Here is a 25,382-nt window from a genome sequence, read left to right on the forward strand (position 1 = left end):
TGCATATTTACAAAATATTATGTATAGATGGAAAACCAAAGACTCTTGTACTTTAAATTTAACCAGATAGATAAAAAAACACAATCAAACTTTTATACATATATATATATGTGTGCGTGTGTATGTGTAAGTATGTATGCGTATGTGTGTGTGTGTGAGAGTATGTATATGATATATATATATATATATATATATATATATATACACACATAATGGCATGTATGGGAAAATTTAATTTTGAATAATACTTTCACATTCTTACTTATGATATAAAGAAATATATGCACACACACACACATACACACACAGGCACAAATATAAGCACATTAAAAAAAATGTAGAATCGTCTTAGGTGGATCTGGGGAGCAATTCCATTTACATAAATTTCTACTTATGGCATAACACAAATCTGTAATACAAACAAAATTTCTTTAAGATGCAAAAAAATGAAAGACCCATTTAAGTAAAACTACTAATACAAAATTCAATCAGGTAAAAGAAAAAAAAAGGAACCAAGTTTTTCAATGACCCCCTAAAAATTCAATATTTTAATAAATTTATGGAGCAAGTAGATTCAAATGTAGCATTCAAAAGATGCGATCAAACACTTTTCCTAATTACTATAATTAAACACAATAAGTCAGTATGAAACGAAGACACATACACCTTGTGTTAAAAGCACTGTTATAGCAAGTAACTATGAACAGAGAAAAGTTTCGGCTTTAAGAAAAATCACGCAAATTTACCATAAAAGTACAATAAAAGCAAATCATTATTAGGAGAATGCTCAGAGAAACATCCCTTTGTTAGATACAGCTTAATGATATATGGAGCTTCAAGTGAGATTTATGGTTTTAAAATCTTTTACATTTTCCATGCTAGAATAGATGTATTTTTTAATCTTTTACTTGTTTCAGTCATTAGAATCAGGCCATGCTGGGGCACCATCTTGAAGAATTTTTTAGCCAAATGAATCAATCCCAGTATTTATTCTATTGGTCTCTTTTGCTAAACTGCTAAGTCACATGGATGCAAACCCACACACATACACATCTATCTATCTATATACCTATCTATTTATCTATCTATCTATCTCTCACTCCATATATATATATATATAGCCTTGGGTTGACCAAAGACTTGTGAGTGGATCTGATAGATGGAAACTGAAAGAAGCCCATTGTGTGTGTGTGTGTATGTATGTATATATATATATGGAGAGATAGATAGATAGATAGATATATACATACACACACACAATGGGATTCTTTCAGTTTCCATCTATCAGATCTACACACAAGGCTTTGGTCAACCCAAGGCTATAATAAAAGGCACTTGTCCAAGGTGCCAACCATTAGACTGAACCTGGAATCATGTGGTTGGGAAGTAAGCTTCTTACCACACAGTTATAACTTCTTTTTTTTTATTAAAATGGAACCTATGAATAACAATTGACTGACCTTTCTGATATCTACCATTCAACTAACTGCAAAGGTGGTAATTATTTATGTTCAGCCAGTTAGATTGAAATGAGAAATATCTTGCTTAATAGCATGATAGCTAGAAAATTTGCAATGATAACCATTAATCCAACACTACAATTTAATCTGCAGCAATTATGCTCCCCAGTAAGAGAAAATATGAAAAAGTTATTGAAATTGTTGCCATTAGAGATAAAAATTTTAGTTCTAAGAATATCTTAAGCTAAAGAGCTGCAAGCTTTTCTTTCTTTTTTTTTTTTTTTGATAATCCATTATAGATAAGTTATAGTGTCCCCAAACAATGTATTTTATATTAATTTCAAGCATATGATAAAGTTAAGGCTTCTAGAAAGTTAATTTCATGAGAACACCAATAAGGTATCATCATCATCATCATCATCGTTTAACGTCCGTTTTCCATGCTAGCATGGGTTGGACGGTTCGACCGGGGTCTGGGAAGCCAGAAGGCTGCACCAGGCTCCAGTCTGATCTGGCAGTGTTTCTACAGCTGGATGCCCTTCCTAACGCCAAACACTCCGTGAGTGTAGTGGGTGCTTTTTATGTGCCACCGGCACAGGTGCCAGGTGAGGCTGGCAATGGCCACGATCGGTTGGTGCTTTTTACGTGCCACCGGCATGGGAGCCAGTCAAGGCGGTGCTGGCATCGGCCACGTTCGGATGGTGCTTTTTACGTGCCACCGGCACAGGGATCACAACTACAATTTCTATTGATTTTTGATGTTGATGTACTTGACTCAATAGGTCTCCTCAAGCAAAGGGTCGAAACGGTGTTTCTTTACTTGCCACCTGCTCAGGAGTCAGTCCAGCAGCACTGCCAACTGCCGGGTGCCAGTCATAGAATTGGTTCAATAATAGTCTAAAAGAGAAAACAAAATATAAACTGTCCACAAGACTTCACCTTCCAAGGCAGTATGCCAACAAGTTGTTTTGAGGGCTACAGCTTGATATAATAAAATCTAAAAGTTGAGATACTAAAACTTTAACCATTGAACCATCATACAGACTTGAGATATTTTCTATAATTTACAGTACTATCTTATGTAAAAAGAATATCATAATCTATTTATTATATTAGTTTTGTTTTGAGCTGTTTATACAGTTCTAAAATTGCAATCATTGAAATTTACAGTTAAATTTAATTACTACAAAATAATAATAATCATTATGTTTATGCATTTGTTTTCCAAAATTCTTGATGTGAAATCATGTGTTGAAACAGATATTGTTATACTTGGGGATGGTCAGATTTTACCAATTAAACACATGCAGTACATGTTAGGTCTTTACTTCAGTTTTATTATTATCATTTTTGTTTCTTTGTCACAGTTTTTATCACACATTCTGTGACTTCTTCAATGACGCTTTATAAAGAGTCACTGAAGAGGTCACAGGATAATATAAAGTTGAAGTAAAGACTAAACATATAGTGTGTGTGTTTAAATGGCAAAACATGACCATCCCTAAATATAACAATAATAATAATCATTGTTTCTTCTATAGGAACAAGAACTGAAATTTTGTGATTACATTGACCCCAGTGCATGACTGGTATTTATTTTATCAATCACAAAAGGATGAATGACAAAATTGACTTTGATGGAATTTGAACTCAGAACATACAGGGTCAGTAAAAAACATTGCTAAGCATTTTCTTTGACAAGTTAAAAATTCTGTCAGCTTACTGCCTTAATAATAATAATAATAATAATAATAATAATAATAATAATAATAATAATAATAATAACAATAACAATAATAATAACAATAACAATAATAATAATAAGAATAATAATAATGGATTTCTTATACTGATCACTAGGGCCTTTGAAGTAAGGGACATTACACATAATACATAGAACAGTGGGGGATTTACATGACAGAGCAAAATTCTCAATAACAATAATAAAAATAAATTACAATAAATAACAACAAAGAACAAAACAACAAGAAAATATCTCAGTAATGGGAACAACCACATAGATTTGGGACACCTCACACAAAACACCAGATTTCCCTGACACACTAAGGACAAGCACTTTCTCTTAGTTCTTGCCATCAGCTTATAGCAGCATAGCTAGAGTATCCCTTTTAACCATATCTATTTCGCCACTCTCATCCACCATTCATTCATAAAGTTTACTGGGCATGGGACTGCATTAATAATGAGTTATGAAGCAGAAAGAAAAAAAATATATATACATATATGTATATATATAGAAAAAAGTTTTAAAAAAAGCCAGCATTGTCAGTTACTCATAAAAGAAACAGCACTTAAAGAGAAATGGTTTGAATAGGAAATCTCACAAACATGTCTATATTGGTGATGGAATAGCATTCTAAATAGAATTTATTAATATTGGGGAAAGTTGTAAACTGTAAGCTAATCTAATGTAATTTGAGCTGAATGGTATAATTTAATTAATTTTAGCAAATAACTTCACTAGGCATCAACCCATACAAAACCAAATCAAGAGAACTCATTCATAGAAGCTTACAATTTAATAAACTGAACAATTGGCAATTTAGAACTATTGACAGTCAATGTAAGAATACAATGTGAAAATTACATAGAAGTCATTGTCAGTCTCTTTCTGTGTGTTGAAAATGCTTAACTACATAATATGAGAGGGAGAAAAAGCAGGGAAAGACGCATGAAAAAGGGGGAGTCTAATTATGATATCCTTCTTTTCATACATTTAACTTGTCATCTTTCTTCAATAACAAAAAAGAAAATATTAAATTAAAATATGAGTAAAATAAATTTAGACAGCAAGTTATAATGCAATATGGCAAATACCATAATTCTAGTTTATTAAAAACAATGAACCCTGCCAATATCAGGTATCCTGGATAAGTTATTATACTTGACAGAACAATATGGCTTAATCTTTTTGCTATTTTTAATCAGAAAGCCAATGCACCCTGAGGTTTCTATTCCGAGTTACTTAAGCCAAACATATCAACCCTTTTCACCGAACGTCAAAAAAAAAAAGAAAAGAAAAGAAAAAGAAAAAAGGGAGATTATGCTTTGTCAGTGATTTACTTTGATTCATTTATTTCATACCCCTTTGTTTTGTTTTGTGTGTGTGTTTTGTTTATTTTTATTTTTTTTATGCATGAAACCTTATTGCTGTTCATATATTTTCCTTCAGGAAAATATCTTATTCCATCAAAGTGCTGTTGTTGTTTTATTGTTTATTATTACTGTTCCTTCATTCTCCGCTGTGTAATAGATTGTTTCATCTTTCCCACCCCCGCTTTTTTCCCTTTTTCCTGTCTGTTATTTGAAGATAATTCCATATTTGCAATTCTATGATTTGTGTCTCCCCACCCCCCACACACCCCACCCCATTCATCTTCTTACAGAGATTGTGTGCAGCTGCTGAAGTTGCAGTTAAGGATATACATACAAATGTAGGGCAGCAGAGTATGTCCAGGCATTATAAGTGAATACATGCAGATTAAAATTGGTGCTAAATGAATGTTATTTCATGTGTTAACAATATCAGACGAAGAGAACTGATAGACATTTAACAATGCCTATGGAATTATGGAAAAACAAAAAAGAAAAAGAAAAACTAATGTTAAACAAATTCAAAAGAGGATTTCAGTCAAAGTAAATATAATCTATGCAGAGCTTTTATAAAGCAAAAATATAAAATTTCGAAAACACTTAGAGATGAATTCAAATAATGATTGAAAATAGAAAAATAAAAACTAAATAAACGATGGATATGATAAATTATATTAACAATACAATACAATGTTGAAAATATAACTGATTTTTAGTAGTTAAAACCATTTGTGATAAGCAATAAACTGTCAATGTTTCATTTTAGTAGATGTAGGAAATAACTTGAGGTGAAAAAAAAAAAGTTTTGCAATTTATCAGATTGTTTAGATATCATCGATTCAATGTAGAATATTCTTGAGTGGTTTCCTCATTCTCTTTTCTACATTCATGTGAGGACTTGAGCTCAGCAATGTAAACTAGCAAAACTTGTCGGTTATGTAGTTTCCAGTCTGCTTCCATCAGTATAGTTTTCATCTTTTGTTGTATATATTTACAACTTAAAAGACTGAGCTATTAAGACTTAAGTGTCTTTGCCAACAAAGAACAATGCAGGAGGAGAGAGAGATATGAATGAACTGCTGCTTTGCTTTTTGCTTTTTTTCTACAGATAGCTTTGTACATTTAATTATGTGCTCAGTAAGCAAGATTTTGGGATATATTTCACCACAGTCAAAGCATATAAATATATATATATATATATACATATATATATGCTTTAACTGTGGTGAAATATATCCCATATATATATATATATATATATATAAAAGAGCTGATTTGTTAATTTAGCTTAGGAATATGTTAATAAAATAATAAATATAATCAATAAGTGGAATGAAGAAAGAAGGGAAAATATTCCAGTGAATAATTTCTGAAAATTATAATCATTAATAGCTGCAAATTAGATTTAATTTTAGAACCATAGTTTTTTATGCTTTTATGATTAAATTACTTTGAAGACATTTAATTATTTTGTTGGACTTGCTTATATTATTTTCACTAATTTCATTTTTTCAGTAATAAAATATTTTTCAACAGATGAAACCTTAGGAAAAATCCAAAAATTAGAAATAGCTATCAATTCTTTTTTTTTTCTTTCCCTAAATTGATTTTAGCATTTTCATTACTAACAGATAATTAACAATAAAATATATTTAGAAATAAATTACATTTTCAGTATTCAGAAATAAATGTATTCTGACCAGTGGGTAGTTTAGTAATTAAAAACAGTTTGACTGGAAATCTAGAAGTAAAAATCTGTATTTCTGAACCCATAGGTTCAGAAATGCATTTTGTTTCTAATTATATCTCAAGATAATTTAATGAATGTAATCGGTAAATTAGTTTTAAATGAAATTAGAAATTGAATTCAAGATCTGTAAATAATTAAATAGAATATTGCCAAGAAAAGAACTATTTGTACTTAGCAAGTAACAGTAAGACAGTTTAAGTTCAATCCTTTTGTGTGTGTGTGTGTGTGTGTAGCATGCATTTCTGTGCATATGTGTGTGTGTGCCATATGCACATAAATTCTCATCTCAAATATTTAGGCATTAATTTGTTATTAAGTATTAGAATATTTTTTTTTAAATGTATTTCAGACTAATTTTGATTCCTGACATCAGTTACCAATGCACCAATGCAATGAGAAATGTAACATACCATGCAGTTTGTAACAATGATGAATATCAAAATAGGAAGAAAGGCAATTACAAAATAATTAATCTCCAGATGTGGTGCATCATTGTAAAAACAGACCAATTTCTGTTGTAAACTGAGAAGTTTGGTCTTAACAAGATACAGGGTATATATTAGCTAACATGTACAAGCTATAATGTATTGATTGATTGACCATGTTTGACACATGTTCTGGTTAGTTTAAACTGGAAGTAATCAAACAATTCCATTTATACTCATTTATTATGATCTAAAATAAAACAGGGCAGTATTTACTTAATCGTCATTTCTTTTTTTTAATGATCAAAATGGTTCTTTTTCTGGTTTATATTCGCTTTTTCAAATAAGTATGTTTCTCACTTTAAGTAATGTCTGTTCTTTTTTTGGATATAGTTTTCTACGGTTATATTAAAATTTCTTAGGAATGAATTTGTTCTCTAGATAGTGTATTATGCAAAGACTGGGAATGGAAGTTGTAGCATCTATGTCCTTCTTGATAAAATCAAGGACAGAAGACATTGTGGTAAACCAGTGTGCTGAGGAGCTAACTCCTATTCTATAACAATCACTGAATGCAGAGGTATTTGGTTACAAAAAGAAAGCAGTGACATTTTGTTGTCCGATGTAATTACTGTAAATCCTCGAGTATAATCTGCATTTTTTCCCCAAAATCTAAAGGTCAAAATCCCTAGTGTGTACTATATATGAGGTTAAAAATGAAAAACATTTTCTAAGCAATGTCCGAGTCTCTATTTGCTGTCTGGTAATGTTTATTCAGATGCATTTTGTGATGTCGGGCACGAAAATACCTTAAGCTAAGCCTGAAAGCAATGAAGTCATAAAAGAATCATCCATAACTTGCAGTAAGCAACATTTATTAAATGTTATTACTGTTATTTCTTTATTTTCTGCAAACAAAATGCACAAAAAAGCTACACGTTTGCATTATGTTATATGTACAATAATAATAAAGGACGTTACCGTATACATTTTTACAAACCAAGGATGTTATATAGACCTCCTTGACTCAAGTTAGAGAAGGGGTGTGTATTATACACAAGGTTTAGGTTTTTCAGAAGTACAGCCCCCTAAAAATCACCTGCGTATTATACTCAAGGGCGGACTATACTTGAGGATTTATGGTAATTTTTAAGGTAGCAAGCTGGCAGAATCGTTACCACTCTGGGTAAGATGCTTAGTGACATTTCATCCATCTTTACTGAGTTTTTAATCCCACTGGGAGTCAACTTAGCTTTTTATCTTTTTGGGGTGGATAAAATAAGTACCTGTTGAACATTGGGGCTGATTTGATGTAATCGACTTAACCCCTCCCTTGAAATTGCTGGCCTTGTGCCTAAATTTGAAACCAATATTACAATTAATTTTAGTCTCTCTATTAGGTTATAAAAAACTGGTGACCCAATAAATAAGTAGAGACCGCCTCATCTGGAGATATTTTACAGCTTAGTGGAGGCATTATAAAGTACTTTATTATTCTTTATTATTAAAATGATTAAGGAAGAGTCAGAGAATGGTAAGTTTATATCAAGTTACTTTGTACATGAATCAGTATGCTGAATACTGAAATAGATAAGACATTCTAAAAATTACCAACCTGTTTTTGCAGGGGCTGTATTTTAAATATATAAGAAAAAGATAAACAGTGAATACACCTTTGATAGAACAAAAACACCAAAATCAAAATACACTGCATCACCCATACCAGCAATTTGAATAAAATCTTTTGTAAAACTGAAAATAGCTTGGATTTTGCAAATAAATGCAGGGTATTCAAACTTTCTGAGTCCACCATACATGCTTGGCTCTACACCTCATTTCCAGTAGCCACTATCATGGAGCATTACCAAGAAATGTGGATCACATAATTCTAAAGATTACTGTAAGATGAGAAATTTCTAAAGGTGTGTTAATAAATGTGATTCTTTCTCAACCACATAGTTTGGGGTTCAGTCCCACTGCATGACACCTTGGGCATGTATCTTCCACTGTAGCCTCAGATTGACCAAAGCCTTGTGAGTGGATTTAGTAGATAGACACTGAAAGAAGCCTATTATATATAAAGAAGCGTATTATACGTATATATATATATATTATATATATATATATATATAATATATATATATATATATATATATATATATTAATTTAGAGATAGTAGGCCCCTCCATCTCACCATATAAAAATAATTTTTATTTTAAATACCTACTGTTTTATTACTTGCCAACACATGTTTCATGAGGTATATCCTCCGGTTCCTAAACCACTCCGATATATATATATATATATATATATATAGATATATATATATCTACACATACATATATATATATGTATATCTATATACATACATATATATTTATGTGTCAGTGTGTGTATGTGTCTAGGTGTGTATGTCTTTGTGCCTGTGTTTGTTTTCCCCCACTCTCATTACTGTTTGACAACTGGTGTTGGTGAGCTTATATCCCCATAACTTAGTAGTTCGGCAAAAGAGAAATAAATCCTAGGGTTGATTTGGTCCACTAAAACCCTTGAAGGCGGTGCTCCAGCATGGCCACAGCCAAATGACTGAAACAAGTAAAAGAATACGAGAAATTGCTCAAAATTGCTCTTAAAACAGTGCTAGCTGGAAAACTGGAAAACACAGTAAGTTGCTTCAAGAACTACTGCTATAAAAATGTGGAGTAAAGTACAGACTCCAGCAAATAATATAGAAAGAAATATTGAAGTAAACATGATATATGTAAGAAAAATAAGAAATAATGTCTTTCAAAGGAAGGAAGAGCTTATGCAAACATTAAAACAACTTTTCACCCATGTAAAGTAGATAGTTTCATAAGAAACCACCTATTCACACAAAATAAATACAGTATAAAAAAATCAATATCAGACACTCGATGAACAAATATATATTTTAAAAAATATATCATTAATTTTATGACTGTAATTATCATCTTTATGTATGGCTTTATCAGTAGGAACCAGAAGATACAAAACATGCTGAATATTAAAGTAAATTTAACATAATTTAGCATGTAAATTAGTGTGCCAATTTTCAATTGAGCAGAAAATATGTAAAAAAGTGTTTTTAAAAATTTAAGCTATCAAAAATAAACATAAAGAGCTTTATATATAGATGAATACCACACTTTCACAATAAATTAATACTGAAAATATACACTTTTGGACTTTATAATTTCTATATATTAAAAGAGCAACTCTTTGTATAATCTAAACAAAATTAGTTACCTCATAGAATAACTTTGAAAATTATAAAGAACTACCTGACATTTAAACAAGTCTAATAATTATTGATTACAATATTTATCATATTTAAGGTGGAGAGCTGGCAGAATTATTAGCGACATTTTATCTGTCTTTATGTTCTGAGTTCAGATACCACCGAGGTGAACTTTGCCGCCTTTCATCCTTTTGCAGGGTCAATAAAATAAGTACCAGTTAAGTACTGGAGTTGATTTAATTGACTTAACTTCATCCCTCCAAACTGCTGGCCTTGTGCCAAAATCTGAAACTAATGAGCGGGCAGAATCATTGGCATGCCAGGTTAAATGCTTAGCAACATTTTGTTTACAGTTCTATATTTAAGAGATGAGGAATTATGTACATTGTTTACACTGGACAGATATTTGTCATCATCTTGTTTGTTGTTAACACGTTTCGGCTGAAAAACCCTCCAGCCTTCTTCTTGGGGAAATTTCAAACCTGGGTTCTCATTCCTAAAGTATTTTTCAATGTTATTATTATTATTATTGTTGTTGTTATTGTTCAGATCACTGCTTGGAATTGAACTCAGAATCTTGGGGTTAAGATTCCGAGTTCAATTCCAAGCAGTGACCTGAACAATAACGACAACAACGACAATGACAACAATAATAATAACATCGAAAAATACCTTAGGAATGAGAACCTAGGTTTGAAATTTCCCTAAGAAACCTGAAAAAGGCTAGAGGGTATATCAGCCAAAATGTGTCAACAACAAACAAGACGAGGACAAATATCCATCGAATGTAAATAATGAACATTTTGTTTGTCTTTATGATCTGAGTTTAAATTCTGCCAAGGTAGACTTTGCCTTGCACCTTTTCAGGGTCGATAAAATAAGTACTACCTAACTTTCACCCTCCCTTGAAATTGCTGGCTTTGTGCCAAAATTTGAAACCAATATTTATCATACTTAATCAATAGCATTTTCTTTTCTCTTCATATGAAACTGAAGTATTGACATAAGATTGTAAACTTACAACAACTAAGAAAAGGGAGGGAAAATGAAAGATTAAACATTGCGTTTCCAAGGGATTCCATATAGCTATGTGATCTACCTAATGCAGTGGCTAATACACTTGCAGTTGTCTTTCAAATAGAAGCTAAATGTTTTAAGAAATACATCTCAGGACAAACGTTCTTAAAATTAAGACAGGATGACCTCAGTTAGAGACAGACCAAAGGACAGTTTTAGCCTAAACTGTCAAACAAGATTTCTCATATCTACTTATCTGAGGTGCTGAGCTTGTGGATTGCCTTTAAGGCATTCTTTGCAGAGATGACCTGTGATAATCAACAACAACAACCTCTCAAACATCATTTTTACTGTTAAGATCAAGTGAAAGTCACATTTTTTGTGTTATTTAGGCAGCACTGTGGGGGCAATGAGTATAATAAAATCTCAATTATAAAATTGGGTTGAACTTCCTATTTTTCTGATTGTACTCTCTTTCTCTTTTTCTCTTTTTACTTGTTTTAGTCATTTGACTGCGGCCATGCTGGAGCACCGCGAGCAAATCGACTTATTCTTTGTAAGCCCAGTACTTATTCTATCGGTCTCTTTTGCTGAACCGTTAAGTGACAGGGACATAAACACACCAGCATCGGTTCTCAAGCGATGTTGGGGGGGGACAAACACAGACACACAAACATATACACACACATACATATATACGACAGGCTTCTTTCAGTTTCCGTCTACCAAATCCACTCACAAGGCATTGGTCGGCCCAAGGCTATAGTAGAAGACACTTGCCCAAGATGCCACACAGTGGGACTGAACCCGGAACTATGTGGTTGGTAAGCAAGCTACTTACCACAGAGCCACTGCTGCGCCTCTTTGACTATCTTTATCAAACTGAATCAGTGACTTGTATAGAATCTTTGAATTAACAAACTTGTCTCAAACAAGGATGGTAAATACCTACGGAAGCTGGGTAATGTTGATGATGACAATGATGACAGTGAAGGCAATAATATCTATAACAACAAGACTGATGATAATAATGGTGGTGCAGATAGTGGTAGTCATGGTAGGGTTGTGATAACAACAACAGTGATGGTCACTAGCAATGAAACTGATAATAGTAGCAGTGGTGGTGGTGGTGGTTGCAATGGTATTGATGGTGGCAGCAGCAGTAGTGATGGTCGTGGCACCAGCAGGAGCAGTGGTGGTGGTGCTAGAAGCAGCAGTGAATATATTGTGACAGAAGCGGTGATAATGCCAGGAATGGTGATGGTGGCGATGTGATCTTCCACTGAACAGGCACAGCTCTTAGATGTAAAATTTAATACATAAATTTTTATGTGTTTTCAGACCATAAAAATATATATATTGTCCCACCACTATAAACCACCTACCCCAACACACATGCACACACACACACACACACAATTTCATTTTTTTATATTTCTTCACAGATGATATGCTTCTGGAAATATCCAAGTTTCTAAACAGGGAGACATTTCGACATTTCATTGCAAACTTTTATAGAAGAAAAGGACCATAACATATAAATATTCTTCATAAAGTATAACAAATATCCCACCCGCTTTTGAGTGGGGAAGGCTATGAAAACACTTCTTTTGTCAAAAGGGGTCTCCAGAAGTTTCCTCAACCATTACTGAGCATGATCATTGTGTTGGGTTACTTTTTCCCTCTACGAGACTTCATAATGTCCCCATAAATTATATGAATGCAGTTTTATAATGTAGAGAGTATAAAACACATTTCTAAAGATTTTTATGAACTCAGGGTAGGAAAGAGGTTAAACTTAAGTGAATGTATGACAATGGAGACCAATAAGATGGGAACAAAATATCTGAATACTTTTAAATTATCAAGTGCCAACTTTGAATCTATTTTTTTTAAAACTTCCAAGTGTCAAATATTGGAATAATAAAGACAAGCAAATATTCCAAGGGAACAGTGCTTACAATGGATCTGCCACAAATTTAGTATGTTTTATATATACATACAAAGATACATACATACATACATGGATGCATACATATATATATAAGTATATGTATGTATTTGAAGAATGTGAAATGGCCATATTCAAATAATGTTTTATGCTCTTCAATTGCTCCCAACAGTTTGATATTGCAATTGGACAATTCCACATTTGTAGAAATTTATCAAAGAGCTGCATTTTTGTGCAATTGTTAAATTCCTTTTGATAAATGCAATATAAAAAATACTTTATTTGCTTCTGTAAGGTTTTATTTCTTACTTTGCTATATGCTGCATGGTTTCATTCTATGTATGCCATGATTACTATAATTATATAATAAACAATCTGAAATACTGGTTGAAGAAGAGAAATGCTTCTCAGAGCTATAGAATTTAATGACAATGGTGGGGCAGGGGTAGTGATGGTGGTGATGGTCGTCGTGGTGATGGCAACAGTGGAAATGGTAGCATTCAATGAAGATAAAAAGACGTACACAAAGACATTATTGAAAGAACTAAAAGAAGTGTGTAATATCAGAGAAGAGCATTAGCAGAAATGAATTATAAGACAAAAGTAGAAGATTATGCAAGAGAGAAGAGCTTTTAGCAGAAAGACGAGAAACTTGCAGCGAAAATAATGAAGTGAAAGGAATTAATAATAAAAAAAAAGAACATATGATAGACAGCAAAAGAAGCAACATATTGAATGTGTCGAAAAAAGATTGATGATAGATAAAATAAAGAATGCACTGGAAGAATATTTGAATAAATTCCAAGCCTGAATATATACTGAAATAAACGTGTGTGGTACTTAAAATGAAATTTAATTTGTACAGTTTATTCAGCAGAAAGTATAAATTTAAATTCGTATTGGAAATGTAAATATAGAGAGGCTTTCTTGAGCCAAAAGAATCCACATCATGATAACCATAAATAAATAAATAAATAACAAAGAAACCTGGAACTGACAAATAGTTTGTGTAAACAATTTAATCAGTTAAATTATAAATGACAGCATTTATAATGGCAGAAAGAGATATTAAAATTCCCGAGTGAAAAGCAAAACAACAACAACAAAAAATAATAATAATAATAATAATAATGATAATAATAATAATAATAATAATAATAATAATAATAATAATTAGAATAATAATAATAACAATAATAAAATGCCCTGATGCAGTACCAGGCAGTGGCTCTCATGGCTTCTGATCTTAACTGATTGGAAGTGTTATCATGTACATTGTTTTGTCTTGGTATAGAAGATGGGCTACAGCAAATATTCTGCTCAATACCACAGATTTGCTTGTCAGTTGTTTGACCTTAACCAGTTGAGCATGTCCCTTAATGGCTGACGATATGTGCATCTCTGATCACGAGCAGAAGTAGTGGGGGAGCATCATAGCCGTGTGTTGTGAGGGATTCTTTGGGTTTTGAATAATTCACCTCTGGAAACATGGGCGTTTCGTTCAACATCCTTAAACAACCCTTATTCAGGGACCTTTCGAGTGGGATGGGTTACTCGACCTGAAGAAAATTCTAACTGGGCCCCACCTGCAAGGTCATGTGCTGTTTATCTTGATATGAGATCACCATGTCATGCACATATGGTTGTGATGCATGTGCCTAGTGTACCCTTATCAGACGGGTAGTCATGATGGGTATACTGGGCTTCGTATATTTTACCCCAGTGTCACTTTGATGGCATGCACTGTTCTCTCACTCAATAATAATAATAATAATAATAATAATAACGGCTTCAAATTTTGGCACAAAACCAGCAATTTCAGGGGAGGGGATAAGTAGATTACATTGATCTCAGTTTTCAACTGCTACTTTTTTTACTGACCCTGAAAGGTTGAAAGGAAAAGGCAACCTTGGTAGCATTTGAACTCAATGTAAAGTTGGAAGAAATGCAGCTAAGCACTTTTTCCAGCACAGTAGCGATTCTGCCAGCTTGCTGGGACAAACAAGAGTGCCTAATAATTGCCGTGGCAATGCCAAGAGATCAACATATCATCATGAACGAAAGAGAAAAGGTTAATAAATATGGAGACTTGAAAACTGAGATTGCTAAGATGTGGCAGCTACGAAAGTCAAATATAAAGGTTATCCCTATTGTCATCGGAGCATTGGGTTCAATGCCACCCAATCTGAGAAAACATCTGCAAACCTTAGAAATACCCTACAATCTAGATCTATTGCAAAAGTTGGCATCACTTGGAACTGCATGTATACTGTCTGCCTGGGGTTCTTGTTGTGAAAATAATAATCCCTTCTATTATAGGCACAAAGCCTGAAATTTTGCGGGAGAGGACTAGTCAATTACATCAAATTAACACCCTGAAAGGATGAAAGGCAAAGTCAACCTCGGTGAAATTTGAACTCAGAATGTAGCAATAGGCGAAATATTGTTAAGCATTTCATCCAGGGTACTAGCAACTCTGCCAGCTAATAATAATAATAATAATAATTAAAAATAATAACGGTCTGAAATTTTGGCACATGGCCAGCAATTTCGGGAGAGGGAGTAAGTTGATTACATCAACCCCTGTGCTCAGCTGCCACTTATTTTCTTTTCTACTCTAGGCACAAGGCCCGGAATTTTGGGGGAGGGAGCCAGTCGATTAGGTTCCCCACCCCCCAGTCGACCCTGAAAGGATGAAAGGCAAAGTCGACCTCGGTGGAATTTGAACTCAGAACATAAAGATAGGCGATATACCATTAAGCATTTCGCCTGGCGTGCTAATGTTTCTGCCAGCTCGCCGCCTTATTTTATCAACCTTGAAAGGAAGAAAGGTAATGTTGACCCCAACAGAATTTGAACTCAGAATGTGAAGCCAGAAGAAATGCCACTAACTTTTCTTTTGCAGCCTTTAGCCTTGCAATAAGTTTGTTACATTTTTTTTTTTTTCAATATCAAACAAAAACAGCCAATAGTAGCCCGCATGTAACTATTTCTGGTGATACATTAACTGCCTTTATTTTTAAGGATCAGTTTGTCGTTTTTTAGCAAGTGTTACAGAGTATTTCCTGACTTCATCTATAATCAGAAAGCTCTCCTCTACCATGCCAAACATTTTTCCTTGAGCAACATATGTTTTGTTGTTTCAGATTGATTTAAGACACTTCAAAATTTGGTCCTACATCACTTGCTCCACTTACATATATAACATGTAATACATTTTTTTGAGTGACCTCTTGGACCTGTAGCAATATGCTTAAAGATACTGTTCTTCCATTCTTATGAAATAATATTTGGCATTTATCAAATCTTGTGGCAATAAAAAAAAAATGATGGTCACATTTAAACAGTATTAGTAAAATTGTTAACAGTTGTTTGCTAGCCATAGTGTTGGTGCTATTAATGATGTTAGTGTCAATGGTGGTGGTGGTGGTGGTGGTGATGGTGGTTGTATTGACAGTATTTGTAGGTGTGCTGTTACTCCTCTTTTACTTGTTTCAGTCATTTGACAGTGGCCATACTGGAGCACCTCCTTTAGTTGAGCAAATCGACCCCAGGACTTATTCTTTGTAAACCTAGTACTTATCCTATAGGTTCTTTAAGTTACGGGGGATGTAAACACACCATCATCGGTTGTCAAGCGATGTTGTGGGGACAAATACAGACACACAAACATACACACATATACATATATATATATATATATATATATATATATATATATATATATATATATACGATGGGCTTCTTTCAATTTCTGTCTACCAAATCCATTCACAAGGCTTTGGTCAGCCCAAGGCTATAGTAGAAGACACTTGCCCAAGGTGCCACACAGTGGGAATGAACCCGGAATCATGTGGTTGGTAAGCAAGCTACTTACCACGCAGCCACTCATGTACCTATAGTATTCTCTACAGTATTCTTTGAAAATTTCAACATTTTTATTTTTAAATGAGTAAGTTACAGAAAAAAAAACTAACAAAACAACTGACCAGTTACTCAAGATCCTGGTCAGTTCAGCAACAACACAGAACAAACATTTTTAAAACACGGAATATAAAAATGCAGCTAAAACAAAACTTACAAATGATCAGAAGAGATGATTTGCCAACACAAAAACAACAAGGACAACAACAGAAATAAAAACACGTTTTTGCTCCTACAAAAAGCAATAATAAAAGTAGACTCAATGACATTTAGCCAGTTTGCAGCCCACTGAATCCTTCGGCAAATAACAAAAGAACTTAGTAACAGCTATCAACAAAGCTATGTCCTGTCTTTATTCTATGCTATATAACCTAATTAATTACAAATGTTTACTTTGAAAGGCAACACTATACGCCAAATTTAATCTTGTCTACTAAATCCTAACTAATAACACTACATGACATCAAACTAATATCCATTTTTTATAAAGGTGTAAGATTTGGAATTTATAGAAGGAAAAATTGAAATATTAATGAGTTTTTCTTGCCCAAGGGTTTTAGCAATGTAAGCAATATCACCAAATTCTAACTATTACCACCATGTTAAAATCTACTTCAAATATCATATTTAATGAGACAGAGTTAAAGAAGATAAAATATTGAATAAATAACTGAATGCAGGTGCATATTAATAATTTTAAGCCAAGTATTGACAGAGCTATGAAAAGAGAAAGTCTACAGTTTAGTCATACATTCTTTCATTGGTTCCAAACATTGGACTATGGTCATGCAAAGACATTACCTTCAAAGAAAAAGTTGGATTATACAGACCAGTGGTTCTCAATAAGGGTCTACATGACCCTTGGGGTTGCATATAAAATTTCGTTGTAAAAATTTATGAGCAATAAATTGGTTATACGTTTACAATACACAAAAATATTTTAACAATTTTTTATACAATTCTTAATAATATTAATTAAAAATAAAATAGGACTTTTAAAAAAAAATTGAATGGCTGCAAGGGTCCACATGAGTAAAATAGGAATCAAAGGGGTCCATAGGTTAAAAAATGGCTCAATACCACTGATACAGACCACTAATACTTAGCCAGTACTCATTTTATTAACCTAGGCAAAATCAATCTGAGTAAGATTTGAATTCAGAAAGCAAGGAGACACAGTATCTTGTTTAATGCTCTATTGATTCTGCCATCATTCACCCAATGTATCTTCCTAACATCTTTCAAATTATGTACTCACATATTTACCACTCGATTCCAGTTTACTCTTCAATAAAAAGAAATAGAATGAAAATTTAATTTGAATAGGGGGTTTCTCAGAATTTATCACTTTTTGTATTCTCTTGAGTTGAATCTAAGTTTAGAAGGTGATGTTAACTATGATTGTAAGACTGTGCTGGCACAGATATGTAATGTGAAGAAATGATGTGTATTGAGAGAAACTGTGCCGTGAGTTCGTTTTAGAGAATACCTGCAAGAGTAGTAAATAAAGGAAGTTTTGGGAAGAAATAAGTCATACATGAGAACATTGATCCTTACAGACAAAATAATGTATGCTATAGGATCAAAACATAACTTTCTGTACCATGGATCTTCAATCCATATTATTAATCTTCAATCCATGCTATCTTGGAAAAATAGACTTCAACATGAAAATGATGTTAGCAATGATGACAATGATGATGATAAGCATGAAGAAAATTATTAAAATTACATTACTCACCAGGGCAATCAATATCGTAGACCAGGAAAAATCCTATGTGAGCCAATAGTGTTACAACAGGCATCCTTGAAAAAGATGAAACAATCATTATTAATTATTATGATGACTGAAAATTATAATTCAAAATCTTCACTGATGGTAAAATATTAGACAAGGATGCATTAAGGTGTCTAGTTTAGTGGCTCATGTTTCAATGTTCAAATACTAGTGGGGTTAATTTTCAGCAATTTGGCTTTCTAATGTCAATAAAATAAGAAACTGGAGTAGACTCGCGTGACAACAGTTTTTTCTTTCATTAAAAAAAAAATTACTAAAGGTTTTTAGTTAAATTTTTTTTCAATGAGAAGTATAAAGATATTTAGCAAATTAATTATGGAAATTATGCGGAAATTTCAATCAAAAGAATTATTTTGTAGCTCAGGTTTTAGAAATTAGAAGAGTCTTGGATGAAGTAAATAAGAAAGAGACATGCGTGAATAACACAAGGGAAAAATAAAAGGAATAAAAAAGCAAGAGAGTGAGAGAGGGAGAGGAGTAATTACAAAAAATGGAAGAGTAGAGAAAAATAGATATCGAAAGGTATAGATAGAAAAGAAAGAGATGACAGTAAGAGGAAAATGAAGAGTGTTGAAGAAAGAAGGCAGAAGAGTAGATAGAGACAGTAAAGTAACAGAAGTTAGAACGACTGGTGAAAGAAGTGGAAAGATAAAGTGAGGAAAATGGAGGGAAAGAATCAAAGAAAGAGATTCAACAAAAAAATTTGTTTATCAGAGAAGAGGTGCAGGCATGGCTACATGGTAAGTCTGCTTCCCAACCACATGGATTTGGGTTCTGTTCCACTGCATGGCACTTTGGGCTAGTGTCTTCAACTATAGCCCTGAGCTGATCAAAACTTTCTGAGTGAATTTGGTACATGGAAACTGCAAGAAGCCCATCGTTGTGTGTGTGTGTGAGGTGGGGGTGGGGCTGAAAAGTTCCTGGTTTTCAGGGCATTGCAAAAGGCCTGTTTGAAGGCCCAACCTTCCAAATCCTTTTACAAGACTTAGAAAAACTGAAGGACTATTGCAATAAGTGTGTGAATCTGGGAGCAGAATATGTTGAATAAAATCATAATTAACTAATCCTCCTGTATTACAATCTATGTAGGTGTTTTTTCAAAACATTGTCTGGTTTAAAAAGCCATATCAGATGCCATGATGGTTCTAGGATGTAGGTACAGGAGGTGGTGAAACTCTGCATAAGGAGTAGCCAGCCATCATAATTGACATATTTGTAAAGCTTGCAACGATTCTTAAAGCCTATGCATGAATGTTCCTCCCACTACTGACCTCAAACTAAGACCCATCATTTCTGGCCCTGCTTGTGAAACCCACCGTTTGAGTAATTTCCTCGACATCCTACTCAAACCATTTCTAAAATATGTGAAAAGCTTCATCAGGGATGACTTAGACATGCTTAACCATCTCCCAAAGACAATAAATGAAGGAACCCTGCTAGCATCATTCAATGTGGTGAACTTGTACACCAATATACCACACAATTATGGTATGGAAGCAATCACCTTTTGACTAGAAAAATACCCAGAAGAGATCCCAGGACGCATCAACCACAGATTCATATTCACAGCACTGAAATTCATCCTACAGAACAACTATTTCATGTTCAATACAGTTTACTATCGACAAAAATGTGGAATTGCAATGGGAACCCAAGCTACCCCAGTGATTGCGAACCTTGTAATGGGTTACCTAGAACTTAAAATATACCAATCATCACTACAAAAATATGGCACCTAATTTCATTGCTATTTAAAGGAGAACTGGAAGAGATATTTAGATGGTTGCTTTATACTTTGGAAAGATAGCATGGACAAACTCCTCAATTTCAAAATAATAATCAACAATATCAATAGCGACATACAATTCAGCATGGAACACAGCAATAAACAACTCCCTTTTCTTGACATCGTAATTAAAATAGTTAATAACCACATCAAAACGGACATTTTCTATAAACCCACAGATCCAAAACAATACCTATTATTCAACTCATGCCACCCCAAGCACATAAAAATTAATATACCTTATAATCTAGTTGAAAAGAATCTGTACCATAGTTTCAGGCATCAATACCCATGAATGAAGACTCCTTGAACTCAGATCAATACTAATCAAGAGACATTACTCAACATCATTAATAAATGATGGAATTAAACAAGCAAAGGAAATAGACATATGAACATTAAGGGAAGTCAACCGAAATACTACACCAGACTTAAAAAATACTCCCATACATCTCCACACATAACCCTAGAAACAACAAAGCCATTCAACATTATCATCCAAAAATCTACCCATTCTCACAGGAGATAAAACAATGAACAAAATTTTAGGCTCACACAAAATTATCAAGAGCAAAATGCAACCTAAATCATTGAAAAAAATATTAACTAACGCAAGACTATATCCATTAACAATGAAACCAAAAGTGAAAAAATGTGGTTGACCTAACTGTGGCACATGCCCCCACCTTTTGGAGGGTACAGAGTTCCGCTTTAAACAAGGTGAAATATTTTAGATTAAATCAAATTTCACCTGTGCCTCGGAAAACCTTATCTATGCCATTACCTGCTTAGGGTGTGGCAATCAACATATTGGCCAAACAGGAATATCACTCTGTTGAAGAACCACTCTTCACAAAGAACAAATCTGCCACCCACAATACAGACAGATACAGGTCAGTAAACACATTGAAAGGTGTGCTAGGAACCTTAATCCTAACTTCCTAATTTTCCCCTTCTATCAATGTTCACAGAACACCTCAGTACAGCAAAGAATGAACAAAGTGGCAACTTTCATCAATAAATATCATCCACAACATAATACAGAACACTACTAAACTTACCAATAATACCGCTAACTCCCATACATCCCTTACACCATTCATATTAACGTATTATATCTACCCTAATTGCACCATGTCCAGAACTACTTACCTCTCTTACACAATCTTTTTACTCAGGAACTAGTAGACCCGACACAGTTTGGAAATAGGTGCTCATTCAAAGCCAGTGAACAGTGTTTGATGATACCGGTATGACTTTTAATCTCTTTAACAATTCAAAATAATGACTTTTATTCCTCTTAATCATATTAGTCTTCTTCAGAAAAGCATACTTCAACATCTTAGTGATGTAGTGATGAGAAAATCATTAGGTACAATACTATTACCTCAGTTCATCTAATTATATAGATTTATCATTACTTTTCATAAAAAAGCCTTTATTTTTTTTTGATATCCAATGTGCATTTTCGCTTTTTTTCTTCTTACTTTCCCCATATAAATATATATATGTATATATATTTGTAAATGACACCTGTGCAACATAGTTGTAGTTGTTGCCAGTGCCATGTAAATGGCATCCATGAATCATAGATGTGGTCATTGCCAGTGTCATGTAAGTGGCACCAGTGGCAAGTAAAAAAACCCATTACACCCTGGAAGTGGTTGGCATCAGGAAGAGCATCCAGCTATAGAAACTATGCCAAATCAGACTGGAACCTGGTGCAGCCTTCCAGCTCATCAACTCCAGTTAAACTGTCTAGCCGATGCCGGTATGGAGAGCAGTATATGCATATATAGCAGGTATCTGTCAGTCTCGAGAAGCCATGAATCTCTGCCCAAAGAAATTGTGTCTGCCGCTGATGGTGGTGCAGCATCTATTGTAGCTAAACAGGCCCACACACGGGAGTGGCAGTCATGCATATAGTGACTGCATTTGAAAGAGCTCTCTCTCTCTCCCTCTCTCTCTATGTATATATATATCTATATATATATATATATATATATATATATAATATATATATATATACCGGAGTAAACACATAAATGTGAAACAGGGTGGAAAAAAGAGTACTCAAATACCAGGGGTAGAGTAATATGCTTTATTTAAAAGCAGCAGAAATTCAACAAAACCTGTTACTCGGAGTTTCACGTTCCCGTTCGTCGGACAGTTTTGTTAAAATAGAACTGATATGACAATTCTATCAAGACTAGTATAAACGTTACACCTTTAAAAATGAACTTGTTTGATTGGTCCTTTCAAATAACGGTCATATGCGAGCGATAAACAAAAATGAGTTCAATATAAAATATAAAATTATATAAGTCAAGGAAAAACCTTAAATCGAATCTTTGGTTAAAATACATATTGTCATTAATAAAGAAAATATAATTAATACATAGAAATTGAAATTAAAATATTAAAATATATTAAAATATTTCACAACAGTACATACTCATACTAAACTATTAAAGCAGACATCTTCTATAAACCCACAGCACCACTAAGTATGTCTGTGTACTCTAATAGATGCAAGGAATGCAGGCTACTGATGAACAATGCCAGAGACATGATTCTGGTAAGCTGAATTAGCAACATGGTTTCAAATCCTAACTGTGCTATTTCATTTCTGCTTTGCTCCTCTAGTATCTATCTATGGCCCAAATGTAACAGAAGCATGATAGATTTTGTTCAGCAGACATACACGTGACACCCTTAAATCAACACAAAACAATCAATGATGCTGTCACAACAAGATAAAAAGCTACCAGACATTTCCAGCCTTATATTATTCATATTTTTTTACTGAGAGAAAATGAAACGCAAAGTCAAGCTTGGTGGCCTTTGAACTTGGAAATACAATACACAACAAACTGGGATACTGTAACAGATCCAATTTGGTTCTCTGCTGTTTACATCATTACTAATATATTATTAATGAGGATAGGGCAGTGGGTGGTAGCTGTTCCTCTCTGCTCAAAACTTGTACCAATGTTAGAAATAAATATATTATTAATAACAATTGTATAATTAACCAACTAGAACATGTTGTATTGATTTCTTTTGACAAACCATAAGAACAATTCTATTTGATGGTTAGGAATAATAGTTGTTGAATTAACCTCAAAGTAATTTCAGCATATTCTCTAATAATTATTATTAATGAGTTATATCATACTATAATAATGCTATAATAATGATTACTTTAGAATAATCACAAGATCAGTTCTGTGAGGTGAGGAGATGTAGTCGATATATATCAACTGCAGTCTATTACTGGTATTTAATTTATCAACTTCGAAGGGTGAAAAGTAAATTCAACCCCAGTAAGATTTGAACTCAGAACAAGGCACAAAGGTAGATATAATAATATTTTACTCAATTCGAAGGTGGCGAGCAGGCAGAAACTTTAGCACGCCGGATGAAATGCTTAGCAATATTTTGTCTGTCTTTACATTCTGAGTTCAAATTCCAGCTAGGTTGACTTTGCCTTTCATCCTTTTAGTGTCGATAAATTAAGTACCAGTTGCATACTGGGGTCAATTTAATTGACTGGCTCCCTCCCCAAAAATTTCGGGCCTTGTGCCTAGAGTAGAAAAGAATATTTTACTCAATTCAACTTTCTATTATATTTACCATCTTCACTATATACTCCCAAAACTGTTAAATAGCAACAGGACATACAAACTTAAGTTTGTCATATTTAGGTGAAAACAAATCTAACTCAAGTAAAATATGATTGCTGTATGTCCCTTTCCTATTCCCTTACATAATAAAAAAAATATTTGATCCAATTACAAACTAAGAAGTTAATGAAAGAAAAGAAAAAGAAATATATTTTGTTTGTATATATGATCAGTATTTGGATAGATTTTGCATTACTAAATACTGTGGCCACTAACACTTGAAAGAAACTGTGTTGCAATGTGTGGGAATATAATCTTTTATTGCAATTTTCTTTTCTTTGTAGCAGGTTTTGTGTTTCTTATAAACTGTGAGCATATATCATGTTGAATAATACTGAGTAATATACTTGATTTCTAGACAACTTGATTAAAAAAAAAAATTTAGTAATCATTGATTAAAATTTTCGGTTTCCAAGCTTCAGTAATTTCTGAGATACTAGAATGAACACTAAAGAGATCAAACAAGCAAACAAATAAGATAAAAATAATATTAAATATTTTTTGATGGTCGTACATGGCTGGATAGGGAGAATGATGATAGTAATGCATGAAAAAATCAGTGAATAATGTGAATTTCATATCCTATGGCTGCCTTCATTAACAGAGCAATATCAGAGGATATACTATGAGTCTATGAGTATATGCTGTGATATGTTTCATCAACTATTCTACATATTTCATATTTTCTGCACTATAAATAATTATTTGTAATGCCACACTCTGATTTACATTTATGAAATAACATTCAAATTTAATTAACTCCATTTCAATAGCTCCATAACCGAAGCAGGATAAGCAGGTTGTTAAAATGAGTCTATATCATAAGAATTTAGAATATTTGGGAGACATGAAGTAAATCATTTTTAACAGTTAAATTCAAAGTAGATAAAGCTATAAATAATAGCATGTAAATAGTGGATTAAAAAGCCCCTTGGATTGAAGAAGTTGAAGGCTGCCCACAGCATACAATTCTTGCAAGTAAGAACAAAGCTTTTAAAATGGCTGGAGAAATTCAAAGGATTGCTTTGGTACATGGTAAAATATCTGTTATGATTTTAGAAGATATGAATTCAGGTCCAATGGGCAACCTCAGACATTTTTCTAAGTGTTTTTTTTTTATATGCTATTATTTATAGCTTTATGTTCTTCAAGTTCCACAGTTAAAAATGATTTGTCTAAAACAAGTAATTGTTACTCCCAACAACATCAAAA

The 25,382-nt window shown here is 33.1% G+C and overlaps 1 protein-coding gene across 2 annotated transcripts in view; it reads right to left on the bottom strand.

Moving 5' to 3' along the window:
- The window catches only part of LOC115211608, a 481,864-nt gene that overhangs the window by 237,574 nt on the left and 218,908 nt on the right, over window positions 1-25,382 (bottom strand). For both annotated transcript variants that reach the window (XM_036503259.1, XM_029780201.2), the window contains exon 22: window positions 18,642-18,706. In XM_036503259.1, coding sequence (XP_036359152.1) covers window positions 18,642-18,706 — 65 coding nt within the window. The remainder of the gene's footprint in view (window positions 1-18,641; window positions 18,707-25,382) is intronic.

Source organism: Octopus sinensis, linkage group LG5, assembly GCF_006345805.1.
Source record: "Octopus sinensis linkage group LG5, ASM634580v1, whole genome shotgun sequence".
Classification (NCBI taxonomy): domain Eukaryota; kingdom Metazoa; phylum Mollusca; class Cephalopoda; order Octopoda; family Octopodidae; genus Octopus; species Octopus sinensis.